The sequence below is a fragment of the Fusarium sambucinum genome, chromosome I, assembly GCF_050947815.1.
Source record: "Fusarium sambucinum isolate potato_lamoka chromosome I, whole genome shotgun sequence".
In the NCBI taxonomy this organism is placed as follows: Eukaryota; Fungi; Ascomycota; class Sordariomycetes; order Hypocreales; family Nectriaceae; genus Fusarium; species Fusarium sambucinum.
In genome coordinates, this window is record NC_139294.1 from 9,850,440 (window position 1) to 9,866,172 (window position 15,733).

Below are 15,733 nucleotides of genomic sequence, written 5' to 3' on the forward strand. Positions count from 1 at the left end.
AGACGGCCCGCTGCCAGCATGACAATTAAGCGATTTTGAACCAAGCGCATATATGTAGTGGCCATGATCATGGGTGTTACGATAAGGCGGACACAGATAGCGAGAGGGAAGGTCTTGACCGATAATATCCAAATGACTTTCAATATGTCGGTGATTGAGCCTCAAGCCATGCTAGACATGCTAACATGGTCATTATACCGCACTTGGTCCACCGCTCTCTGCAGAGTTATCCGACTTGGACTTCAATATCGATGGCTGACCAAGTCAACTAGTCCCGCCATCCCCACGCCAAACACCGCTGCTTGCAGGCGGATCCCGGTACGGGCCTCGCTAGGGCGTCCCGGGTGGAGGACGAGGACGACATATCTCAAAAACCTTGGACGACTCGGCAGGTCGATCGGTTGTGGATGCTGCAACTGAGCGGTTTAGTTGCTCCAGATGTGCAACGTGGCTCGCCTCTGAAGCTTCTTCTGGCCCGACCCATTATGCATCTCGATATGTACATGTATCAGAATCAGAAGCACTCTCGGGCCTCAGAGTACCTAGGTAGGTAGGCCGTTTCCCCTCGGTGGGGGTAGGGGCATCATAATCATGACAATCAATGTCAATATACATGCATAGATAGGTACCTGCCTATGAATGGGAAGCTATGTAGTAGTTGACTCTGCATAGCATGGCCAATCGCGCAATCTGGGGGAGACATGTGAGTTGCATGTCTAAAGGTACGGACGGGTGTTTGCTCTGTGATAACGTCTTGGGAGCAAGACCTGATGGTGTAATGTTCGGGCTGTCGAGCCGACCTGCGACCCACAGCTGGCACGAGACTTTGTTCTGCCTCTCTGTTAGTCGAGATTTGCCTGACAAAGCACTGAGATGGTATCCAAGTCTCTAAACTATGCCTGACACGTTGCAGGTAGAATAGGTTTGAGCTGGTGATGATTTGATTAAAGGCGCAAAAATATCTTGGGATTATTTTTGCCCACAGAACGAGGGATCGAACTTATGGCTTTTGGGTAGATCGCAGGTGCAATCAGAAGTCGGTAAGCTTAAATTTGAACCTGGGAGGCTACCCTATGCCTACCTCCTAGCGTCAACGAACTGCCCAACTCTGATGCAATTGGAGATATTGGAAATATTTTACCGCTAGATATGTTCTAATAATTATTTATTTTATCATGTGCTTCTAGATATCCCGATATCCAAGCAGAACTCCGTGTTATGTATCGCCAATATTCGTACAGAGTGTCTCCCGTAATAAACCAACATTCGCTATGCTACAGACAATGCCCTCAAAGGTTATCATATTCTCGAGCTTCTCTTCCCGTCTTTGTGCAGCGGTAGCTCGTCTCCTGATCCTCTTTCGCTCATGTTGTAATGCGGAAGGCTCCCATGGCCAGTACCAAGCTCAAGATCGCTTTCGTTGGACTGTCGATCATCCTCTATACGCCGAAACTGTCTTGTATCTGTCTTTCCGGTTCCACCGATGGTGACGAGTTCGGTTGGCCTGTTGCTGCGAGTTGCGGCCGCCTTCCTGGAACGTGACGCACTTTCGAATTGTGAAGATACCTTGAGCATGAGTGGTCTTAGAGTTGGGAGACAGAGGGCGATGGTTCCACAGGCCGCTTCGACGACACACCAGGTGCATGCTGTGGCAAGGGTCCCTATTGAGGTCAGTCGAGGTCACTTATACGTAGCTCGTAATATCCTACATGTAGTGTCTTCCATTGTGAACTGCATAATGGTTGTAAATCGGTATATACTGGCGAATAAAACACTGAAAGACGAATGGTCAGCTGCCTGTAACGAGAAAGATAGAAAGATTGAATGAGACTTACAAACCACCGAGCAGGAAGATGACCAACAGGGATAGCTTCTGAGCGATGTTGACTTGCAACTTGACAATCTGCGTCACTGGCAAACATAAAATGGCAATATCAGTTGCAATGTTTGGAATTGCATTACCGATAAAGGAAGCTTTAAGATCAATGCATGAGCCCTCCGTAAGCCACGGCATCCAGCCCCTTCTGATCGGACGGCATTGGAAGATGCACACAGCGCAGATGGCTATCCACCAGGCAACAACTGTAGCAGCGATGATGACTGAGGCCAATTTGAAGCCGCGTGATGTAAAGATGCGTAGGTACATCTGTATCAAAGCAAGTTTGACCATCATTACTGCGGTGACGTAGATGCATTCGAAGGCGAGGAGGATCTTGAAGAAGATGGCTAGGTCTTCGGGTGACACTTTTCCAGCGTGTTTGCCAAGACCATGAGAAATCACTATGAAGAATGATTAGAGACATTTGTGAACTGAGAGCATATCTTACTTACTGCCATAGTTGAGCGCTCCAGTGATAAAGACGAAGACCTAGTTAGCCTATTGTCAGTTGTATGAATCTTGGCATGAAGCGAGATGCACGAACCAACGCTACCACGGTCAACCAGTCATCAAGTCCATAGCCAATTCGAACATATCGGGCCCAGAAGCGCAAGGCGACAAAGACAGCCGATAGGACTAGTACAATAGTTGTCGTGGTATTGAGTTCGCTGCTGCGGTCGGCCAGTGAGTCGTAACGCGCATGAAGCCCATCCATCGCGCCTCAAGATAGGAGAAGAAATGGGAATGAAGATTGAAAGAAGGAGGGACTAGTTTTAGACCCCGAGAGAAAGGGCCAAGTTAAAAGTAATTAAGCATTTGGTTACTAGGTAGACTAATGCTAGTTGTAGAGTGGCGTGCCAAATCACGGATAATATCTAATGAAGTAGTTATTCTAATGAAAAAAAACTGTTCCCAGCAGAACCACCCGCGTTGAGCAGGGCGATGAGAGGCTACATAGGGAATATGTTGTGTAGATCAGGCGTCAGGCTGGCTTGAATCTCGAATTAGGTAGTTCAAGACTAGACAAGGTTCTAGGCTCATTCTCCGTGGCCCGCGACCCTCTGTTTGGAAAAACAATGTTTCGATTTTTATGAACTTCTAGCGGGCGTTATTTCCATTCGCCCTATGAGCCTATAAGGAATCGTACCATTCCACACGATTGAAAGCCTCAATGTCTCGGCCTTATAGTCCGGCCTGAGCCGCAGCCATGTTGAAGTCAAAGCGACACCAAAATCTGACAGGTAATACTCATGATTGACATGTTTCCAGGGGATCGAGTCAGTGAATGATGTATGTACGTATAGATAGATATACAGAGATAGAGTCTTGCCAGCCGGCCGGTACGATGATATCTATGTTTTCATGTTAATGTATTTTATCCCTGGTTAACACGGCTAAGGCGGAACGATAGAAACGTCCTGGGCATGGTAAAAAACCGGGGCATTTCCAAACGACGGTACAAACTTTGAATGATGCCAGGGCCAGATTGCGTACATACAATGGTATAACCTTGCTGCTAGCTCATAAGCCAGGTACATAGACATGGAGCATTGTTCCTCAGTCGAATCACTAGGTATCTTTGAGACTACCGAGAATACATACTCAGAACCCTGCGCAGTTGGTCCACTTGCGGCTCCCAAAGATTGCTAGTGACATGCATTACTCAGGAGTTGGGCACATTGTCTCACAATTGTGCTTTTTTGATCTTCATATTATCTTGGTCGACGGACGGCTGGACGCGGATCTTCATCTGCATTAAAGCCCCTATCTAATACATGAAGAAATTGGAAGAATATCTTCTGATGTTCAACAACTGATACTATCTAGGTTAGTAGTCTTATATTTGACGCCCGCGCCTGGAAAAGAAATCTCTTGCCTTCGTAACTAGTTATTTCGTATAACCATGCGGATATTACACCCTGACAATCCACCACTATTTACGTGCTAACGTAGTTAAATGCAACATCGTACCGCAATACACTCCACAAGCTCAGGTCGTTTCTCAGTCCCTTCAGATTTGACAGGCGTCTCTCGCGTCCCTTAATTTTGTTACCCCCAGAATGGACTTGTGAACCAAGTGGGCGGGACACTTTATGTCTAGAAGGTTATGGCGTTCGTTACAGAAACCCAAGTCTAAAACCTTTTAGCCTCCAGGTTGCTAGTCCGGAGATACATGCTTGGCGACAACTGCCAAAGATAACGCCAGTTTGTCATCGGGGCGTCAAACGCTACCTATCGAGTTTCAACTAACATGCCTAGAATCGAGACGCTCAAACTCAGAGCACTAGTCAATTTTGCCATAACAATCAAAAACCAGCAAAAGTACACTATATCAGTCTGACACTAATACAGTATCCAGTTAATGGCCTGTCTGCCCGTTAGATCCACAGCACGATCAGCAATGGATTCTTCTTCATTAAGATTTAGCGAAGCAACAGCTGTCAGAACCTAGGGGTTGATATCCCACTATCAATACGTTCGGGCCTGATCTAACGACATTTGTTGGCCCACACTATCTAGACTAGTACGACTCCATCCAACGGCCTCAGCAGCTCCTGGGCTTTGAAGAACACTCACGGGTCAAGGGTGCAAACAAAAGCAAGCCAACCCCGGAGTGACATCGTTCTTCTGCAGCGGAGTGGGACTAGGAGACGGACAAACCCCTCAAGAGACCAGGCGGTATGAGATATGCTTCTTATATCGTGTGCTTCCTCCAAACTTTGAATTCATTCTAGATAGTTAACACCACGATTAAGCTTAATTGAACATCTTCAGTACACGATCATGTCTACCAATCCCACTATTGTCTTCGCTCCTGGTGCCTGGCACACTGCCGACTGCTACGATGTCGTGCGAAATGATCTTCACTCCCGAGGCTGGTCTACCGAAGCTGTTGACTACCCCTCTGTTGGCGCTGAGCCACCTACCAAGGGACTGAGCGAGGACGTCAGTGTCGTTCGTGCTGCTGTAGAGAGACTGGTTGAGAAGGGCAAGAAGGTTATGGTCGTCGTCCACTCATACGGTGGACTTGTTGGCGCTGAGGCAGTCAAGGGACTGGGTTGTAAGCAGCGTGCTCGGGAGGGCAAGACTGGCGGTGTGATCCAGCTTGTTTACTTGAGTGCTTTCGTTATGCCCAAGGGCAACAGTATTCTGGGACTTCTTGGCGGACAGTATCTGCCATGGATGCGAGTCGAGGTAGGTCACCAGCTACAATTCCTAGCCTCAAAGCAACCGGTTATTGACATATGTGATAGGACGACTACGTCTACGCTGACACACCTGAGAACGTCTTCTACCACGATGTGGACGCCGCGACTCAGAGCAAAGCTATCGCTGCCTTGAAGCACCAGTCTCGCCGAGTGTACGTCGATACCGTTGAGTACGAGCCCTGGCACGACGTTCCCTGCTTCTTCATCTTCTGCGATGAGGACCGTGCTATTCCTTTGGCCATTCAGCAAAACTTGGCCTCAATGCTGGGCCCTAACGCAGGAACCTTCCATATTGCGGCTTCTCACTCACCGTTCCTCTCGCTACCTAAGGAGACTATTGAGGGATTGGAACTCGCCGCCAAGGACGGTTTGGAGAAGTCTGCCAACTAAGGATATTATTAAAGAAATAATGCGTTTTTGAATTAGTAAATCAAACAGCCCAAGGGTATCGAGTCTTGATAATTTATGAATAGTTGCGAGTTTCCTGTACTGCATCCACTTGAATATAAATGATATGTTGTTGCTTCAAATTCATCTTTGTCTTCCTAAAGTCTACTTACAGTACTTCTCTAGCTTGTGATGAATCAAAGGTTTGCTGCATGAAATGAATTTGAGTCCGCTGTATGAGAAGCTAGTAATTCTGATGAACGCATGAATTTTCAGCTCCAAGCTCCTTGCACTGACACACTCCTGCCTGCTATTTACTATTTCAAGCTTTTCATTCCAATCTGGAATCATACACCTGTTACTGCCAGTGGCCGGTCCTACACACATCGATTTTAACACAGACCATGGGGCTGTTGCGACCAACAGCTTGGGAGATTCGGGAATAGCACGCAATGCATACCATTCATCCATGCAAGACACCTAGTACTCTTAGAGTTTCGGTTGATCGACTATATCAGCGTATCACCGTTGCAGCCTCTAAACGAGGTTCATGGTTCGGAAATCCTTCCATGATATCGGTGGAATTCTGGAACTACGTAGATCTCAATGGGACGACATTCGATCTATTATGTAACACGTCATCGCATAACAAAAGGAGAATGACAAACGAATGTTTAGACAATGTGAACTTTTTTTCTGTCTTTGGTATCTAACAGTCTGCAATACTACAGGCAGAGAGGGTGGCTAAATTCAGTTCGCCATCCTGCTTGATCTCAACGCTGCGTCAGCCCAACGAATAAGAGTTGGCTGGTCTAATAACAACAACAACATAGTAGCCTCAACTGCATCCGGCAGTAAATCCTTTCAACTCGGTCTATGTGGCCTTAATAGGTCATGGCGTTAGAGGTCATCCCGTTGTAATCCATGTTGCCAAGGCCCGTGCCATTAAAGCGCGGTACGTTGTTCACGAAGCGATTATCAAGTCCATGTGTCGCAGGCGCATACTAAGCACTCGCGGCAGGCTTGGGCTCAGTCGCGCTAGGGGCGTACGAAGCTTGAGCTCTGTTCTTCTTGATGACCTCCTTCACGCGCTCCTCAGCCTCGTCCCAGTCTTCAGTGTCTAGTTTGACCAAGTCAATACCGTACATTTCGGCAATCTTGCTCAAGGCATCGAAGCTTTTCTTATCGTAAACGAAGCTGATGCTGACGCCGACACGGCCAAATCGGCCAGTTCGGCCAATACGGTGAAGGTAGGTCTCGGCATCAGGTTCGGCGTCGCCTCGTCCCTTCATAGGAATATCATAATTGATAACCATGGATACACTGGAAACATCGATACCACGAGCCAGGACGTTGGTGGTAATGAGAACCTTGTTCTCGCCTTGACGGAACTTAGTCAAGAGGTTATCTCGCTCAACTCCATCAAAAGCGGCGTGAAGGGCGGAGACCTTGTGGCCATCTGCAACCATTCGTCTCTCGATCTCGTTGGCACTTTCTCGGGTCTATGGCCAAATTAGCATTCCGCAGCTCGACGATTGTAACTGATACATACCTTGACAAAGATGACAGACTGGCCGATCGTCATTAAACCGTAAAGCTTGCAAAGAATGTCATACTTGATGTTGTCATCAGGGCAGTCAATAAACATTTGAGAGATGCCCTTGACAGTAAGCTCACTGCGCTGCAACTTAAGACTGTGCGCGTTGGGTGCAAACTTGCCGGCATACTTCATGACGTTCTCAGGGAAAGTGGCGGAGAAAAGAAGCACTTGGATATCTTTGGGGAGCATGCTACCGAATGCGTTAGTATCTTGTTGGTTACGTTCGTTTTTACAATTCCTTACTTCTTGACCTTCAGGCACTGATCACCTAGACCTTGCTGGTCGAGCATGTTATCGGCCTCATCCAAAACGAGAACACGGAGCTGAGAGATGTCCAACTGTCGGCGTCGGATGATGTCCATCACTGTACCTGGGGTACCGACAATGACACTAGCTCTGACGGGTTCTCCACGGGGCAGAACGCCAGGGATTGCAGCAGCAACCTTCTTGTTCTCAACGAAACGTCCAATGGCGTTGATGACTCCTTCAATCTGTCGGGCAAGCTCTCGACTGGGCGCAAGAGCCAGTGCTTGGGGCTGATCGGGCTTGCTGAAATCGACACGCGACAATATCGCGGTGACAAAGGCAGCGGTTTTGCCAGTACCAGACTGTGACTGTGCCAGCATGTTTCGTGGAGGATCGCTGAGCATCAGGGGGAGGGACTTGCCCTGGACCTTGGAGGGCTTCAGGAAGTTGAGAGAGAGGAGACCCTTCAGAAGGTCATCACGGCTGTGATATGATTGTAAGTGCGGTTCGAACAGAGGGCAGACGTGTGCTTACAGGCCAAGGTCTTGCCAGGTGGTGGCAGAATGAAATGGTGTGGCTTCATTGTTCTGGAGTTCGCTGAGGGAGACTTCGACATCCCATTCAGGTTCCTGGAGGCCGGAGCCACCCAAGTCTTCGATGTTGCCGTCGGCCTGGCCAAGCTCACCAGAAGCAGTGGGAGCGTTTTCGGCGGGAATGTCGGCAGCAGGAGTGTCGGCGGCGACCTCAACGGGTTTCGTGATGCGGCTCGCAAGATCTGCCATGATGAGCAATGTGTGGTGTTGTGTGAGAATGAAGAAGAAGAAAGGTCGGTATGGTGGGGGAGGCGTTGGTAAACGGTGACGATTTTCGCATTGAAGTCCAAATTTAGAGTGCTTCTGTTCCCGGCGCTAAGAAGCAAACAAAGGCTGGCTGCTTGGTGAGGCTACAGCGACTTTATATGATGCAATGACGCTTGCAAAGATATTGCAAATAGAGATGAAGAGTTGAAAGGACCTTGAAGACGGGAAGTGAAAGTGTATCTATCAGGCATAAACAAGTACCTCCTCAGTAAGGTTGAGTTGATGGGAGCTTCCTCAAAGTTTTGGCGGGGTCTGTCTGAATCATTCTACCTACCTAGGTATGGAGGGGCAGTCAACAGTCCAGTTGGATGGAAAGGTACCTACCTACCTACTTACTAGGCAGGTGCATGCCAGTGTCAGCTTCCCTAAATTTAGCTGCTGCCCGGCCGGGCTTAGGTAGGCGTCCATCCAATCCATGCACTACGGGCAGGTAGGTATCTGTTGGCACCCGTTATTTACCCGGCGCATTTGCTCTGTCGCAAGCTCACACTTCCCTTCTCAGTCTCGAAATACTTCAACATTGAATAACATACTCACTCTGAGCTTTAATTTCCCGACATTGAATGAAGACTGCCATCATACAGAATGTGCTCTTAAGCTGGAGATACAAAACAGGACAGCGCGACTGCATCGAATTTTGTCCAGTTCTGTACACTACTTCATAATTGCCTTGGTCAACAGCAATGTCAGCTAATCCTCCTCCGCCGCCACCTCCCCATGGAGGGCTCTCACTCTACGAAAACCTCCTCGATCCCAACGATAAATCTTTAAATTCAGCCACAATCTCTTCGGCGCCTGTTCTCTATAACCAGACAGACAATGCTCCAGCAGTAACCACTGTCAAGAAGGCCATTGATCCCGCCCTTCGCTTTCAACCTATACGTCGTCCACAAGTGAAACAGACAAAACCAAAGCCAACATTTCCCAAAGCCGCCGCCCCCAAGCAGACCCCTACTGTGGCGCCTCCAACTCCTGCACAAGCAAAGACCACGCTTGCCGACTGGGCTGCTGCTGAGGAAGATGAGTGGATGTACAGTATGGGCGAGAAACGCCAAAGAGGCGGCCGTAAGAAGAAGAAAAAGAGGCAGAACGAAGATATGGAAACCAACTGGGACGACATATATGACCCTGCAAGGCCGACCAATGTGGAAGAGTATCTACACAGCGATGAGAAGGTTCAAGAGGTCAGGGATTGGAAAGCCTTGCTCTACAGGCATCGACGAAAACGCGTTGAAAGCGACCTTTCGGATGAGGATGAGGAAGAGAACGCTCGATCTGTACCTTCAAGTAAGTTTAATCACCACTATATATATATGTTTTAATTCTGACCTTATTAGATCAATTCGCTCCACCTCCCTCTTACTCCTTTGTGCCCCCGCCGCCTCAATCACCTCCAGCAACAGTCCCAGCACCTCCGTCTGACGATGCGACTGGCGATGATGTCTTTGCTCGCCGCCAAGCTCTTTCCCATAGCCAACCAGCTCCACCACCGTCACCCCCTCAGACCTCTAACTCGGCCACAATATCACGCGCTCCTGTGAGATATACCCAAACTCAAGATGAAAATGATGCGACAGGAGGTGTTGAAGATGACGGGTATTCTCCACCTCCGGCCCTCGGTGCTGGTTCCCCTTCACAACATGATGACGATGATTCCCAAACTCGATCTAGCCGCCCAGGACAGTCCGGTTTCGCTCAACGACTGATGAGCAAGTACGGATGGACCAAAGGTAGCGGCTTGGGCGCTGATGAATCGGGAATTATCAATCCTCTACATGTACAAGTTGAGAAAAGACGGAAGAAGGCCGATGCCGATGGCGGAGGTTGGGCTGAGCCAGGCAGTAAGGGTAAAATTATGGGAGGAAAGCGCAAGAATGAGAGCACGGGCAAGTTTGGTACTATGAGTGATGTGATAGTACTCAAAAACATGCTGGAGAACATGCCCAATCTACAAGAAGAGATTGCAGGAGGTCTGGGACAAGAAATAGGAGAAGAGTGTGGAGAGAAGGTATGTTGGAGTGAGTTGTCTAGGCTCTGCTTTGGAACTAATAATGATGCAGTACGGACGCGTAGAGAGATTGTACATCGACCAAGAGAGCCGCAAGGTCTTTATCAAGTTCACAAACCAGGTTTCGGCACTCAGGGTGAGTATTTCAGAACTCTTACTGATGTTCGATCAACTAATCACATCTTGCAGGCTGTGGATGAATTAGACGGTCGTGTTTTTAATGGCAATACGATCTTGCCAGAATTTTATGATACGGAGAAATTTGAACAAGGGGTATACAACTAGACAGTTTTCATGGCCAAAAGAAAGACAAACAGTTGTCAGTATCCCCAATATAAGGATACTCAGTGATCAAAGTTGGAAAAGTAACTGCACTCCAAATACAAAAGAAGTAAAGGGTGGTTTAACTTACCTATGTTGATGTGCTGTAGGATTCTGATCAAACTTGAGCTTTCGTCCCCGACATAAAGAGTGTTTCAGACACGGATAGCTCACGACAAATAAATATTCTTAGCATACCTAACCTGTGCACAATGAGTTTGATTCTTACATCTTAAAAGCTGCTCGAGAGTGATAAACTACGGGTCGATATAGATTAGGCAAACCTCACGCATTGCAAGAAATAATAATTGAACAAGAGATTATACATCACTTGGAATATTTGTAGTTCCCTGATAGTTTAAACATAGAAAGGCAGTTTCAAGAAAGAGACAGTTAAAAGTCCAAATACAATCGATTATTAAGCTCTAACGGGTTATCCTTTACACGCAGTTACCGCCCCCATGAAAAGCAATTTGTGCCTCATGGAGAATGACCAAGCACAAGATGTCGTAAAGAAAAGTCAGGAAACATGATGACGACAGAGAATGACGCCTTTAAAGAGAAAAGCTAGTAGTCTTGTCTCATCTATGTTTAGAAGATCTGAGCAAGGGCTGCGACACCAGCAAGGGCGAGGACAGCCATGTTGATGCTGACACTGCCGGCGGCGCTGTCGTCATCCTCGTTACTTTGAGAAGAACCAGAGCCATCGCTCTCCTCACCACCGTCTCCACCCTCGTTGGCCTTCTTGTTGTTGAAAGTGCAGCTCTCCTTGCCGTCAATCTTGCCATCGCTCTTCAGGTCGTCAAAGTATTTGCAGAACTCCTCGATATCGGTGGTTGATGAAACGACGACACTGCCGCTGACTTGGTCGAGCTTGGGGAGTTTGACCCTGTGAGATTATTTGTTAGGGAGGGAATCGGCAAATCGATAGAATTTGTACTCACTTCTCGAAGCTACCACGGAGAGCAACACCACCGGTAACCTTCTCCAACTTGGGGAAGTCGTCAATGGCCAGAAGCTTGGTGTTGTTCTGGATAGTGAAACCACCACCAATCTCCTCGAGTAGAGGGAAAGAGATGTTGGCAAGCTTCTTCATGTCAATGAGAGAGAGGGTCTCCTCAATAATGGTCAGGTTGGGGGCGCTGAAGAACTCAAGCGAGGGGTTGGCGCTCAGCTTCAAGCTCTTGGTGACCTCCTTGAGAAGGGGAACGGAAAAGTTCTTGGCGCTAGAGATCTGGATCTCAGCAGCCAACTCAAGCTTGTCCATGATAATCTCCATAGCATCGTTGCCGTTGTCGAAGATCTTGAGCTCGGAGGTGATGTTGACGAGGTCAGATCGGAAAGCGTTCATCTTTCGGTTGTTGTCGATCTGGAAGCTCTCGACGGTGGCAACGCTAAGACCGCTCAGGTCGCTGATGAAGGTATCGGTGATTCGAATGCTCTTGATCTTAGTGACACCTTCGGTACCGAAGTTCAGCTCTCCAAGACGAGGAAGCTTGATGAAGCTAAGGCCGCTAAGGCTCTTGAGGGAAGAGAATTCAAGGTTGCTGAGTGCCTCAAGGTTCTCAAGCTGGAAGTTGCCATCGATAGACTCGATAGAAGTACTGGCGATAGAGATGATGTCGCCACCGTTCTTGGCAACGAAGTTACCCTCGATTTGCTCAGGGCCGTTGATGACAACGGCACCGGCGACCTTCTTGTCGATGATGATGTCTCCCTTAACAACTGTGCAGTCGATTGTGGGGGTGGGCTCGGTAACCTTGACGTCGCTGGTGCAGGTAGCGGCTGAAAGAGAATTGTCAGTAATGTACCATAGCTAGAGCATTTGTGAATACAACTTACCGGAGACCGCAGAGACACCGAGTGCCGCAATGGCGGAAAGAACCTTAATGGAATGCATTATGACCTGAATAACCAAATTAGATATTGTTGACTTTGAGCGATCGAGCGAGGTAGCGGTTGTTTATATTGATGCCGTGACCCAAAAAAGTAGAATCGCTTCGCAAGATGTGATGCCGATACTGCTGTGGGAGATTGCAAGGCAGGTTTGTGAAGATGTTGTTTGGAGATACCCCTTTTTTTAGGAAAGGAGTGTTTGAAGGTTACTAACCTATTATGATGGGTGAGATGGGTGAAGAAGGAAAGAGGGAGAGGAAGCGTAGAAGTCAAGTTCAAATAATTGAAATGACCCAAGACGCTGGAGATTATGGAGAAGGAAGGTTGAGGTTGTCTGAGGCAGGTCAAGGAAGGATGAAAGAAAACAAAAAGCAGGATGGAAGGCGAGACGGGACGGATCGGTTGAAACCAATCAAGCATAGAAGCACAAGCCAAGTAAATTCGCGTCTCGGCGCGCAGCTGGAGCAGGCAGTCGACCGAGAGATTCTGAAGATCCGATGCGTACGTACCTAGGTTGTAATTGGAAAGGATGCTGTGATTTTTGTGGATGGTGTTTGTTTAAGAAAAATCCTTGATGGTTTCTCGGCGAACGATGGAGATATGCAACAGGGAATAGTATAGATTGATATTCCTGGAATTAGGTGTAAAAAGTCTGGCGTATGGACGAAAAGTCACAATAAAGCCTGACAGGAAACGAGTGGCGTGAAGAGAAAAAAGGACGAGAATATTACCAACAATGAGAGGAAGTAAAAGTTCGACGAAGGGGAAGAAAAAGAGGAGGAAGAAGACGGGGAGGGAGGAGATGAAAGTATGGTCTGGCTCTGGTCAGGCCAGTCGACCGAGATGAGTGCACGGTGGGAATTTCGGCGTCGCCTACTTACAGGGGGTGGTTGGCTACCTACTACGGCACAAGCTAGGGTAGCTGGGTGGGTTCGAATTGGATGGCAAATGGCAAAGTGACAAAAACAGGGCACCAACAGGTCAGTTTCGGCTCCATCATCCAGGGGCTCTCAGACAAGACGACCGAAAAGGAACCAGTACCGGCCCAGGAAGATGCCAGGGCGAGGTCTAAGATGTGAACGGGTGTAGCGGCCCATGAGCCTGGTGTGAGAAATATAAATAACCCACAATTTTGAGCGGCATGCACTAATTTCCTGCTAAATGGTTGAGAGACAGTAAACATAACCAATTTCATTTTCCATCTCTATCAACCATACTATTGAGTGATTACCGACTACTAGTAGATCCATTGAGTTTGGATCTTCCCTGTTGCCGCTCAATCAGTGACATGAACATGAAGAGGGGGTTGGAGTACAAGATTGATGCTTCTTTGCTGGAGCCAAGGTTTGATATACACCCATTGGATAAGATAAAATCTTATGCTTAATGGCCGCGTCAGCATGTCGAGATGCAACAACAATGACAACACTTGCTACATGCTTTGGCCAGTATCAATTCAGACCAAAACAATTAACAAGCCCAGTCCAATATAGGAATGGCGGCGGGTGCCCTCTTAGACTTTAACTACGGGCGTTGCAGCTGCATTAGCGGGGTCTATCAGGTACCGCATCTCTGGTGGTTAGAGCACCCATATCCTCGGTACATAGGTACTAAACATTCCATGCCTTGACTCTTGAATACACCTCTAATTCCCAACCTTCCTTTATGGGACATATCGGCTTAAGCTTGTGGGCTTTACAACTTCTCTCGTCGATATAGACCTTCTCTAAGAAATATTCCCAGGTTATCCCGTCCCCTAATTTAGGTACGAGCTCAACTGGTAAATTTGAGCTTCTAATTCCAGCACATCGCATGCAGGCGAGATTTGCACCCCATTCTCAGCTATGGATGCTGCCTCATGTATCCGCTTTACGCATGTACTAGCAGGGATTTTCAACCCCATGTCCCCAGAAGGTAAATCGAGCCACGATAGCGAGAAACTTCCAAGACTTCTGTCTTTGCTGTCTTGTCGCATCAATGCCAACCATGGCCTCAAGTATCTACTAACAGACGGAGACAATTCACCGCATTCCCGGCCGCTCAAACTCGTCCTGTTCCATTTGCCTCTCTTGTTTCGCCCGTATCCGCTTGCGATCAAGCCTGGACCTAAATTCTCAAGCTTCAATTCCCCTTCTTCAGTCGAAACGTCATCAATTATACAAAACAAGAGCTTAGCCTGGATTCATCATCATGTTACCTGTTTTTGGCAACTGTTACACGGCGGATCTGTCAAGACCGAGCGAGTTGCACGGCATATAGTTACAGTACTGACACGAAATGCCGTCCAACCACGTTGCCAACAAAGGTCGGTATATCCGGAAAGTAAATATTTCAGTGATTCATTGATTGATTGATCGATCTGCCTGATCTTCATGGGGAATTGACAGCGCTAAGCATAAACGACACTGAAATTTGATATTGCCAATACGATACGAAATATGGATGTACTCTGTAGTAAGGCCGGCAACAAGGCTCCCGAAAGCCCCAGGGATACGAACCAAGGAAGCCCAAAGCTTCTTCTCCCTTTCTTCCAGCTCCCATTCCACGTCTTGGTCCAATCCCACATAACTGATATTATATTGGCTTTCGTTTCCCTTGCTAGCTCTCCTATATCATACGGCTCGAACAAAAGATATTGCCTACTAAGTTAACTACACCGAACCCACGTGCTTTCAGGATTCAAGATGAGTCTCAGATAATAATCCTGGCCACTCCTATGTATGTATGTGGCTGTGGATAAGAGGCACATAATCGCCGGGGCATGCCACGGATAGATCCAGTGTTGCGATTTTAGGTAGAAAGCACTTTCATTCTCGCACCACCCTCTAGCCCAAATCCGCCCCTGATTTGTTTTGTCGCGAGGCTCCGAGAGCTTGTTATCATTTGGTTTCACCCTCACTTAAAAGCCTTGCTTCCATTGATGGTCATGATGATTATAATCATCCAAGTAATTAAACCCAGAGCAAAGCAAATCTTCCCTCGTAGAACACTTTCTACCTCAGGCAATGGCTTTCCAGGGTTCGTTGTCTCATATCAACCCCTAAGAATGTCGTCTCGCAAGACTGTCTGAGAAAAATCATCAACCTGTTGTACCCGTACGGTACTCCATACTCTGATAGCAGATCACGCTAGAGGCGTGGCTCTGCTCCCGTTGGCTGTTCGGTTGGATCTTCCCGCTGTCCAGTCCGCCAACGACTGTACCAAGAGCCTCCAGTCTGCGCCTCCATTCCATTATGGCGTGTAAATCCGACGACGTTCGCCTCCCTCGACGCGTTGCACTCACAACTCTCCACACGCAGCCAAGACTGCGGCTTTGTGTGGGATGTG

General features: G+C 47.9%; 5 protein-coding genes across 5 annotated transcripts; 2 read left to right on the top strand and 3 right to left on the bottom strand.

Annotated features, from left to right (window-relative positions):
• Positions 1 to 1,299: 1,299 nt before the first annotated feature.
• Positions 1,300 to 2,594, bottom strand: FSST1_005912 (uncharacterized protein; the record flags this gene model as incomplete). Its single annotated transcript, XM_083232230.1, has 5 exons — positions 1,300 to 1,661; positions 1,710 to 1,774; positions 1,836 to 2,280; positions 2,332 to 2,368; positions 2,424 to 2,594. 5 exons carry the CDS (start codon positions 2,592 to 2,594, stop codon positions 1,300 to 1,302), a joined length of 1,080 nt encoding a protein of 359 aa, XP_083089342.1.
• A 2,069-nt stretch (positions 2,595 to 4,663) lies between these two features.
• Positions 4,664 to 5,478, top strand: FSST1_005913 (Alpha/beta hydrolase fold-1; the record flags this gene model as incomplete). Its single annotated transcript, XM_083232233.1, has 2 exons — positions 4,664 to 5,074; positions 5,134 to 5,478. The coding sequence occupies 2 exons, from the start codon at positions 4,664 to 4,666 to the stop codon at positions 5,476 to 5,478; spliced, it is 756 nt and encodes a 251-aa protein (XP_083089343.1).
• Positions 5,479 to 6,479: 1,001 nt separating this feature from the next.
• Positions 6,480 to 8,103, bottom strand: FSST1_005914 (ATP-dependent RNA helicase DBP5; the record flags this gene model as incomplete). Its single annotated transcript, XM_083232234.1, has 4 exons — positions 6,480 to 6,977; positions 7,028 to 7,265; positions 7,319 to 7,804; positions 7,856 to 8,103. 4 exons carry the CDS (start codon positions 8,101 to 8,103, stop codon positions 6,480 to 6,482), a joined length of 1,470 nt encoding a protein of 489 aa, XP_083089344.1.
• Positions 8,104 to 8,864: 761 nt separating this feature from the next.
• FSST1_005915 (G-patch domain-containing RNA-binding protein) lies at positions 8,865 to 10,474 on the top strand (the record flags this gene model as incomplete). The annotated part of the gene is made up of 4 exons (XM_083232235.1): positions 8,865 to 9,468; positions 9,519 to 10,189; positions 10,242 to 10,325; positions 10,379 to 10,474. The coding sequence occupies 4 exons, from the start codon at positions 8,865 to 8,867 to the stop codon at positions 10,472 to 10,474; spliced, it is 1,455 nt and encodes a 484-aa protein (XP_083089345.1).
• Positions 10,475 to 11,101: 627 nt separating this feature from the next.
• On the bottom strand, positions 11,102 to 12,410 carry FSST1_005916 (uncharacterized protein; the record flags this gene model as incomplete). The annotated part of the gene is made up of 3 exons (XM_083232236.1): positions 11,102 to 11,399; positions 11,455 to 12,295; positions 12,353 to 12,410. 3 exons carry the CDS (start codon positions 12,408 to 12,410, stop codon positions 11,102 to 11,104), a joined length of 1,197 nt encoding a protein of 398 aa, XP_083089346.1.
• Positions 12,411 to 15,733: the final 3,323 nt, after the last annotated feature.